The sequence below is a fragment of the Parasteatoda tepidariorum genome, chromosome 2 (genome assembly GCF_043381705.1).
Source record: "Parasteatoda tepidariorum isolate YZ-2023 chromosome 2, CAS_Ptep_4.0, whole genome shotgun sequence".
Taxonomy (NCBI): domain Eukaryota; kingdom Metazoa; phylum Arthropoda; class Arachnida; order Araneae; family Theridiidae; genus Parasteatoda; species Parasteatoda tepidariorum.
In genome coordinates, this window is record NC_092205.1 from 20,181,989 (window position 1) to 20,193,008 (window position 11,020).

At 30.8% G+C, this 11,020-nt stretch overlaps 1 protein-coding gene across 1 annotated transcript; it reads right to left on the minus strand.

Annotated features, from left to right (window-relative positions):
- Window positions 1-9,598: 9,598 nt before the first annotated feature.
- LOC107445198 (zinc finger protein 658B-like) lies at window positions 9,599-10,615 on the minus strand. Its single transcript, XM_016059543.3, has one exon. It carries the CDS (start codon window positions 10,613-10,615, stop codon window positions 9,599-9,601), a length of 1,017 nt encoding a protein of 338 aa, XP_015915029.2.
- Window positions 10,616-11,020: the final 405 nt, after the last annotated feature.

Genomic DNA, 11,020 nt, shown 5'->3' on the forward strand with positions numbered 1-11,020 from the left:
AATAAAAAAATTATTATTTTACTGAAAAACTGAGCTAATTTAAATTAGTACTAACAAAACCCTTTTAACAAAAAAAATATTCCCTTTCTACGTTATCTTTAGGATAGAATCGCTTAGAATATAAGATTTTCACCTTCATTCATCATATTTTTGAGAAATTTTAGATCAATAAGAGAAATTTTATTTAATAAACATTACAAATAAGTAACATTGTTTAAGTTTAACTTAAATTAGTCTTTTTTAACAATACAATATTCATATGCTTTGTAAAATCTTTTACATATAACTAATTCAAAAACCAAGCAGGTTTTGAGTGATTTTGAAGTGAAAGAGTGATCCAAGTGCTTTTGTGTAATCTAAATTTTTCATGCATAGAAAAGGTTAGTGATGACGACTATCTTAACACTCAAATAAGAAATTTATTGTACGTTCTGTAATATTTAATTGTTTAGTTTTTATTTTATTTTTTATATCAAATAAGATCGATGATAAACTTAGAAGCTTTTACAAAATTGAATAATTCCAAAACAAATAATTGAATAAAAAAATTTTGTGTTCTAAAAAATTAAACTGGTGAGATAAAATACTAATTAGAACTAAAAGCATTCTTAAAACCAGCTTCATCAATTTACCGCATATTTCAATGATCACGAATATTTCTCTCGATACATCAGATTTCATTTAATATGTTATATACAGTATTAAGCAGTTATATTTAAGGTAATCTTAGATTCCATTATTGACTGTGCATTTAAATTGCATAACATACTTTTTCGACTATTTGATTTATTTTTGAATAAAATATGATAATTTTTTTTTTTGTGTAGTCTCTTAATTTTTATCCCATGACATGCTGGCTATTAAATATTGCTCATGTCTTCAGGTTTACATATTGATTAGGATATCGATGTTTACGCTACGAAGACAATACGAATTTTTTTGCCCAATAAAATAAAAATATAAAATGAACCCCAGTGCATTTTAATTATCTCTGTATGAAAAGTGAAATTTATTTTTGAATAAATTTANTGGGTCTAATATCCCTAACGTATCTAGTTTCCAGAGATCCGAAATTTTAGCCTGAGCCACATGAAGGGACAAAACTGTGTTGGTACTATTACTGTTTTCAGGATCACGAGTTTTACCCATAAGTGTCCAACCTAATCGCGTTTCGAATGCAATTAAATTTTCTGAAACCGATTTAATAATACCTGTGAAAAGTTTACCGCAAACGTCGGCTCCGATAAGTAAATCAATTTCTTTAGTTTCTGAATTCGACCCTTCCATGTTTTTATAATCGCAAAATTTAATTCCTAACTTATTCGCTTCTTTTATCCACGAGCCGTCTCTTATTTTAGGAATTTCTGTACAAATTTTTTCCTGATCATAAACTTCAAAGTTACAAAAATAATCCCGATTTAAATCGCTCAAAAAAATTCTGTATTTATAATGCTGATTAGTTCTTTGCAATCCACCGAAAAGACTATGATTTAAGTTTTCCTGCCCTATTGGTTTGTAACCTATTTTATTTATTGTTTCTTTTAAAAGACTGTGCCCTCGCTCCTATCTTATGCGACAAATCGAATGCTCGTTTTAAGCAATTGTCATCATCTGTGCTGACTGGCTTTGTAAATTTCATTCAAGTGAGTGAACAAGAACGTCAAGAATCATTTCGTGTCGCTACTCAAAACATTATAAAATTCATTTTCCAGACGTATCCTTACTTCTCTGCAACCAGTTCTACCCTAACGGACATCGATAGTAGTATTTTAACTAAGCAAATTGACGTTATAAAAGATGTCCTTCGCTCTGACGAAGACGATTCTTTGTTACACCACTTCTCTAACTTGCTGGACATATACAACGAATACTGGGAACACAGACGCTCACTTGTTGGAAAACTTCCAATACCTTGCAGTATATTTAAATCTGATGTGGAATCCGTGATGAAAAAACTGCTGGAAATAGTTCATAAAGCTTGTTTACGAAATTTCGGAGAAATCTTCATGATTAAATTTTTGAGAATGTACAACGAATTTTTGAAACACTTAAAAGGAATTAATTTTGCATGGTTCATTTCTAAGATTTTGTATTTTAAGGAGTTAAAAGGAATTGTCGAGGAGGTGACAAAAGGCAACATTACAGCGTACAAAATTAAAGAACCTGAAAGATTCATTGAAAAACTCGAGAAAAAACAAGGAGAACCTCCTAAGCATTTTGTGATTGAAACGATAAAAAAGTTATTGGATATTATAATATTGTTATTTAATAAAGCAGATTGGAGTGATGAAGATTGCGTCAAATCGGTGGGGGATTTGTTACTCGCCATTGGGCATTCATTTACTCATTTCGAAGATCAAACTGACTACACTGATCTGGAACACTTCGTAAGAGACTGTACTCTACCATTTCAATGCGTCGTAGAAAACTGCAAAGATTATTCGGATTTTAAAAAATCTCTTGACAGCGTTGAGAACTTCTACCTGAATTCTCGCAAACAAAATCAGATTGGGATACAGCAAGCTTTAAAGTTTTGCGAACGAGAGGTGAGTAGAGCAGCTGGAAAAAATGAGTTTCAAATAAAAATTAACAAAAACATACTAGAAGACTGTTACAACCGTTATACGAAAAAGATGGTATCTTTGGAAAATTTAGAAATCGCTGAAATTTTGAAAGAGCTTAAGAAAGATCTGGGAAAAGTGAAAAAACTGCCTTTTTAAAAATGGACCCCTAAATTTAAACAAAACGTTCTACCTGTTTTATTGGCCTAACTTAGCTTCAGTTTGGTCTTTTCAAGAATCCAAAGATGTTGCAATCATAAAGAAAAGAATAGAACCACATTGTGTTCAAATTTTGTGCATACTGAGACTTTTGGGTGTTGACCACGAGGCTACTGGGGTGCCAAAACAGTTTGTTCAGGTTTTAACAGGTCAAGGAAAATCACTTATTTTGTGTCTTATCTCTGCGTTAATAGCTTTGACAGAAAATGAAGCATTTGTAGTATGCTACAGTGATTTGTTAGCAAAGCGTGATGAATAAGATTTCGATCCCTTTTTTTCTATTTTTAATCAATTTGATTTAAAGTCTAAAATAAGTTATAATACTTTTGGCGACATGGCTCAAAAAACATTGACTCGTAAGGTTAACGGTATTGAAAGTTCATTACATTCTATTACTGAGGATTTTGTCTTAAATAAACTTAATTATAAAGTAGTGGATAATAATAAAGATTTTAAAAGAACCGTTCTTTTAATTGATGAGGCTGATGTATTTTTCTCTGAAGATTTTTACGGTGATACTTATAATCCTGCTGTATTTTTGAACATGAAAGAGCTATTAGAAATTCAGCCGGAGATTTGGGAAATTGTTGAAAGTGGTATTACTGAGACAGACACGGTGCTGAGAAAAATTAATGAGTTCATCAATTTACGCATAAAATGTGAAAAGTACGGTGAGTTCAGTACATTTTTAAAAAGTACCACCGATCTGTTTGAAAATAATCTAAAAGAGATGGTTGATGACGCAATTTTCGTCTCGAAAAGCAGCGCAAATAAAGTGATTGACGAAACATACAAAATTAATAAAGATGGATTCATTTCTTACCGAGATTCTTCTCTTATTTATTATACAAATATATTCGTCCGATATCAGAACGTGTTCAATTATTTCAGATTGAAAAAAGACAATTATGAACACAAAAATTATAGGAACTATGGTTACTTGTCAGTGAAAATGGGCTCCATCTCTTATGCAAATTTACCTTTGAGTTATGAAAACATCCTTGGTGTGAGTGGCACGCTTATGACTCTAAATGAATCTGAAAGAAACGCAATAATTAAGTATGGAATTCAGACCATGCCTGCAATGCCATCTTTCTACGGAGAGCGAAAACTTATTTTCGAACCCTCGAAAGATGTTTTTATTCTGGACACGCAAGACAGTTGGCTTTCTTTCATATTCGATGTTGTAAAAAATGTTCACCTTAATCGCGCCGTCTTAGTTTTCGTCGAAACCGATATCGAAATGCAATTATTCGCTGAGAAATGTAAAAATAATATCAACCGCCTACACACACTAACTGGAAATGAAGATTCTGAAGCAATGGAATGGCGTGCAAACGAGGCAGGTATTGCACACAATGTGACCCTCGCCACCAAAACCATGGGTCGGGGAATCGACTACAAGTCAAACGACCGCAGTTTGGAAGAAAAGGGAGGTATTCATGTCATTCAGACGTTCTTTTCTTTGGATGAAAAAGTAGAGATTCAGATCAAAGGCAGAACAGCGCGGAAAGACAATAAAGGTACTTACCAATTGATCTTATGCAGGGAGCATTTGAAAAGTTTGAATTGTTCAGAAACCGATGCTGGTAGACCAATTAACACTTACGCCGAGCTGTGTGATGCCAGAAAGAAAATAGCCAGTGATATTGGCAATGTTGTTGAAGAGCGCATTGAAAGATCCGGAAAGAAACACAAAATGACTATGCAATATTTTGAATCCCTTGCTAATTATGCACCAAAAAAAACGAAGCGCAATTTTATCTAAATATCCCTTTGTAGAGCATAATTAATTTATTGTTATAATCATTATTAAATGTAACAATATCATATGTCCAATGTTTAGAATATAATTGTCATGCTACTCATGTTTTTAAAATTAATAACCAGACTAGTAGGTCAGATAATTTTACAATGCTTATTTCCCTTGTTATTTTCAATTATTTATTTACATTATTATTTATTAAGTTACATGAATTAAGTTATTATGTAAATTGAGATAAATATTGGGTATATAATTTATTTTCATTTCTTTTTCAAGTTTTAATTTGATCAAATCTGTTCAATTCTGATTTGATCTGTTATTATAGTTGATAAAGTCCGAATTGTTGTCATTGTCCTTTAGATTTGCATTACTACTTGTACTTTTATTATGCATACAATTTAAATGCTTGCAATTATTAATATTATTTTGATTATTATTATTCCATGAAATTTATAAAGGAAAAAAAAACAGTTTTAATGGCAAATAAAATGTTTGATTAAAATATTTCTCTTCTCTTTCAGAAATTTAGGTATTGGTTAAGTTCTGAGTTACAATTTGAAGGAAGTTTTAAATGTCTAGCAACAATTTTACCATGGCCCCAGTTGGGCTCAAAATTATCTCAATAACGGACCAATATCGGGACGTGTAAGTCCTGGAATGGCTTTTAACATTGGATAATAACTATATAGGGCCGATATTGGTTGAAAAGTGACTGCAAAATATTGGGTGAAATGGACAATTCTATATAGAGCCGATATTGGCTGAATAATGGATATGAAATATTATGTTAATCTAACAGTTCTATATAGGGTCAACATTGGATCTTTTTACCTTTATTAAGTCAAGATTAATGAATATTAGTTCAACGAGAACCCAAGTTATTTTGCTGCTAGAGATGTTTTTATGTTTTCAGCCAAACCTAAGAGTAACGCAATTAACAACATTTAGATAACATTTTTAATATCGATTCTAAAAATGAAATTCTTTAAAACAAAAACGTTACAAATTAAGTGACATTTAGCTCGTTGTATTCTGAGTGATGGTTCTGAAATAGAATTTGAATTTTTCAAACATTTTTAAAAAATGAAGATAAAATCAAAACATTTAAAAAAAAATGAAGATAAAATCAAATTTTAATGTTCAAAAGAAATAAACTTGTTTAGCGTCTTGATTTTATAAATCGATTTAAATTTTTTCTGTTTAATTAAACTATCAAGTTCACTATTATCTCTAAACCTCCGTGGCAATTTTTTTTTTTTTTTGATTTGGTTCAACTATTTGAACTTTATTTAAATTAGTATTTAAAACATAGATTTTTGTGCTGCACATAAAAGCGTTAATAAAGCATAAATAATGATACATAAAAGGTCATACTTAAATTTCGGTCTTATAAACAAGAACCTTCCTCGGTGTTTTAACACTAAATGACCAATATTTTCATTTGTGTTTAGATGTGTGAGGAAGGTTCTTGTTTACAGACTATAGTATGTTCATTCTCGCACTTTTATTTTTGCTATTTTAACATATCTTTCAAATATTTTACTCTTTTAAAATAATTTAACTTTTTATTCTTCAAAGTATAAATTTCACTGCTATAAGTTACCATAGGTCTAATAAATTTAATTTCTTTAGAAATGTGTTTAATCCTTTAATTAAGTATTTTATTTTATAACTGGTTTAGAATGACCGATTCAATTCTCAGTTTACAACCATAAATGTTCAAGTCCGTAGGTTTGAAATTTTGAACAAAGCCCAGAAGACAAGTGAACTCTTAGATTTAGCATTAGGAGAAAATACTCATTGCGGATGACTTCTTGATGGAATTAACACACATTTGCATTACATTGAAAGGAAAACTAAAAAATATTTAAGAATGAAAACTACAAAAATGATACATAAAAGGAAGAATGCATTTATTTCCTCTTTGTATTATCAAATTAATGTCTTCAGAAAAACTAAACAATTATCATTGGTTTTTTTGAGCCAAGGTAAATGAAATTCTTTCAACATTGAACTTTTCTACAGCAAGTGAGGATAAATTTTAATTGGTGGACTTAGTTCGTTTCATGTGTATAATAATTTATCTGCTCATTGTTAATTGCTGTATTTCTGGTTTAAGAAAGCAACACTAAACAAAATTTTCATAAAGCATGATCAAACAAAATTTTTTGCAAATTACGGATTTTTTTTCTCCCAAAACAGAAAATAGTTGCTTCTTAGAGAAAATTACAAATTTCTGCTAAGAACTGTTTTCGAAGTGTCAATTTATTATTCAATTCAGAATTTAAAAAAAAAAAATTTCAGGACATGGTAAGTAACCAAGCTAACCGAGAAGTTCTCTATCTTCAGTTTCTTAATAAATTTCATTTCAACCGAGGAACGTAAGGGAAGAACTCTGGAGCAGTATTCAAATTCTGTACTTCATTTGATGAATTGACGTCATTTAATGAATTTGTACCATTCCTAAACACTGCTAATAAAAAAAATTCTTGCCTCAAACAGCCTGAGTTAGTCCACCTTTTTTCCTATCTTTTTCAGACAGTTTGCAATTTTTAAGGAATCTTAGAATTTTCCAACCATTCTTTGTGTAGCTTGAAGAATAAGAAAAAAACTGGTTTGTTCCAAGCAAATTTTTACTTACGAGTATTGTTGTTCTTTTTTCTTTTTCCTTGTTGATAACTTTTTCATCAATTTTATATTCAGATAGAGGCCATGTGTTTTCAGGTAATTTCAACCAGGAAGAACCTTCCCACCACCTTTGAACTCAATAATTTTGTTACCGAGCAGCCGCGTGATGGTAGATCGGCTGGATTAGAGTGACCGGGAACGTGTCGCCAATTTCCTAATGAAAGAGCACGGATTTCTTTTACTCTATTTCTGACAAACACACTCCATGGCTCATCTTTCTGGATCCATTGTAAAGCAGTTGTAGAATTGGACCAATAATGAATTTTGACATTTTCTATTTCTAAGCTTTTCTTAACGAAATCTGCTAGACGAGTACCAATGCAACAGCTTAGAAGTTCAAGTCTAGGAAAAGATATTCTTTTTAAAGGTGCTATTCTTGATTTAGCAAGTAACAATTGTACTTTTGTTTGATATTCTGTCTCACATCTAATGAAAACAACAGCTGCATATGACAGACCACTAGCGTCGCAAAATACATGAAGACTTAAGCTACTATTTCTCAGAATAGCGTGACGGGGAATTTTCACTGTATGCAGTATATTCAGATCTTCCAACCATTTGAGAAATTTCTTTTTTATAACCTCAGAAACATTTGAATCCCAACCTAATTTATTTTTGCTTGATTATCTTACAAGTTCCATTCCTCTTGTTACTTGAAAAATATTCATTAAACATAGTACAACCAGAAACTGTCTTCAGTAAGAACAACTCAATTATAATTAAAACTGTATTTTTGTGATTTATCATCGCACGAGGCTTCTTTTGAATTAACAAAATTGTGATTACTTAAATTAGATTTCTGAGTGAAAAACTTATAAAAACATTTGTAATACTAATTCAATACTAAACAATATAATCTACAGTTAAACTCATATTGATTGCAAAGGATTTTTCACACACATCACAATAATAACTCATTTATCCAATATGAACAAGAACGTATTCTTTTAAAAGAATTTTCTATGAAAATGTTTTATAGCACATACTGCATGAATAAGGTTACTTTCTAACTTATATGAACACCCACAAAAAATACATCACTCATTTATCCAATATGAACAAGAAAATAATTTTGTAGGTTGTTTATCGAAGGCTTCGTCGTAATATAAAATTATGCTTTTTTTGCGAATAATCTGCCATTTTTATAGCTGCTGTGAGTTTGCAACTACTACTTCTGACTATTAGGTGAAGTTTAGCCTATCTAAAGCCTGTGTTGTCTACGCTTATTTTGAAAATGTCGCAAAACATCAATATGGAGAAAAGCCACAGTTTTGTGAAAATGAAAAACATTTGTAGTCTAATGTTTCAATATTTAAAAACTTACTCCAATGCTGCATTACCTGGGCTCATAAAAATTTGCAAAAACTGAGAATAAGGCAGCGATTTAGGTAATTTTTCATGGAAAAATATTGCCAGATTGGCAATTTTTAAAATTTTTTATTAACTTTTAAAATATTTAAATTATTTGTCTGTTCTAATGCTATGAGAATTCATCCTGGCAAGATTATATAATCTAGTTTAAAATCATCAGATTGCTTCAAGTATAAGGCACTTAAACTATGGCTTTATTTTTCTTGGCAATAGAGTTATTGGCAACATTATGCAGAAAGAGTTTATGTACTTAAAAAATTTATGTCAATTTACTTACAGATTACAGAATAATACTTTGTAAAAATTTATTATAAGCAATTAAGGAAAATTTCAAACAATTATAAAAAAAAATTCAAATTAATAAATAAAATAAAAATGCATGAACAAAGTTTTTCTTTCTTTAAAATGGATTTACGTGAGAAAGATTTCTTGCACAAACTGTATGAACGAGGTTTTTTCTAAAGTATGAATATCAGTGTATCATTAACTGACATTTTAACGAGAAGCTGCAGGTATAAGTATAATCTGCAGTATGTCAGAACAACAGAATGTTTATTCAGCTATATTCGAATGAGAAAGATTAATCACACGAGAATAGAGTTTTTCCCAAAATGAAGAAAATATTGTTTACATAAATTAAATTTCTGAGTGAAAGATTTATTTCACACACTGCATGAATACGCTTTCTCTCCAACATTAATAAGAGTGTTTATTTAAACTAAATTTATGCAAGAAAGATTTATTACACATACTGCATGAATAAAGTTTCTCTCAAGTTTTGAACAACAGAGTGTATCTATAACTAAAATTTCAATGCTCAAATATTTTATCGCAAACACAATCTGGCTAAGGTTTCTCTCTAGTGTGAACAAGGTAGTGTACCTTCAAATGAGATTTGGATGAGAAACTTTTAACACACAGGCTGCATGAATAAGGTTTCTCTCGAGTATGAACAACAGAGTGTACCTTTAACTGAAATTTCAATGAGAAAGTTTTATCGCACACTGCATGAATAAGGTTTCTCTCCTGTATGAACAAAGAAATGTCTAGATAAACTTGGTTGCTGCGTGAACGATTGATCACACACACTACATGAATAAAGTTTTTCTTCGGTATGAAGAAGAGAGTGTTGATTTAAGTTATATTTTTGTGCAAAAGATTGATTACACACACTGCAAGAATAGGGTTTCTGCCCAGTGTGAACAAGAGAATGTTTTTTTAATGAAGATTTACGCCTGAAGAATTTATTGCAGACACTGCACGAATAGGGTTTCTCTCCAGTATGAATAATGCAGTGTATCTTTAAATAAGACTTCAATGAGAAAGTTTTATTGCACACACTGCATGAATAAGGTTTCTCACCAGTATGAACTAGGGAATGTCTATACAAGCTATATTTATGTGCGAATGACAGATTACACACACTACACGAATAAAGTTTCTCTCCAGTGTGAACAAGAGAGTGCTGATTTAAATGACTTTTCTGTGTAAAAGATTGTTTACACACACTGCATGAATAGGGTTTCTGTCCTGTATGAATAAGAGAGTGTTGTTTTAAAGAAGATATATGTGCGAAAGTTTTATTGCACACACTACATGAATAAGGCGTCTCTCCAGTATGAACAACAGAGTGTATCTTTAACTGACATTTCGATGAAAAAGTTTTATCGCACACACTGCATGAATAAGCTTTCTCTCTAGTATGAACAAGGGCATGCCTATATAAACTAGATTTATGAGTGAATGACTGATCACACACATTACATGAATAAACTTTCTCCCCAGTATGAACAAGAGAGTGTTGATTTAAATAACATTTATGTGTGAAAGATTTATGGCACACACTGCATGTATACGGTTTCTGTCTAGTATAAATAAGAGAGTGCTTTTTTAACGAAGATTTTTGTGTGAAAGATTTTTTACACACACTGCATGAATAAGGTTTCTCTGGAGTATGAACATCACGGTGTACCGGTAACTGAGATTTCGATGAGAAAGTTTTATCACACATGTTGAATTTTATCACAACTTTATTTCAGTGAAGATATATATATATATATTTTTTTAATTTCTCTCTATGATAAAAATTGATTGCACTCTCTCAGTTACTCCGCATGGAGTAGTTTTCCGCATGAACGTATTTTTGCTTGATTGACAGGAGAGAACATAGTAATAATTCAAACTTTCTTGGCTTCAGCATGGCGAAAGGCAAGGGATTAACTTAAAATTTTATTGACTACCTCAGTAAGTAGAAATGAGGAATATTTCCGTACCGTTACGGAAATCACCCCTAGAAATCCTTTATTCAACAAATGTTAGCATCAGTCAGGAACCAAAATCACATATTAAGAATCATTTAAACAGCGCAAATTATTAGTTCATTATGTCAAGAGCACAGACATAAAAATAATAAGTT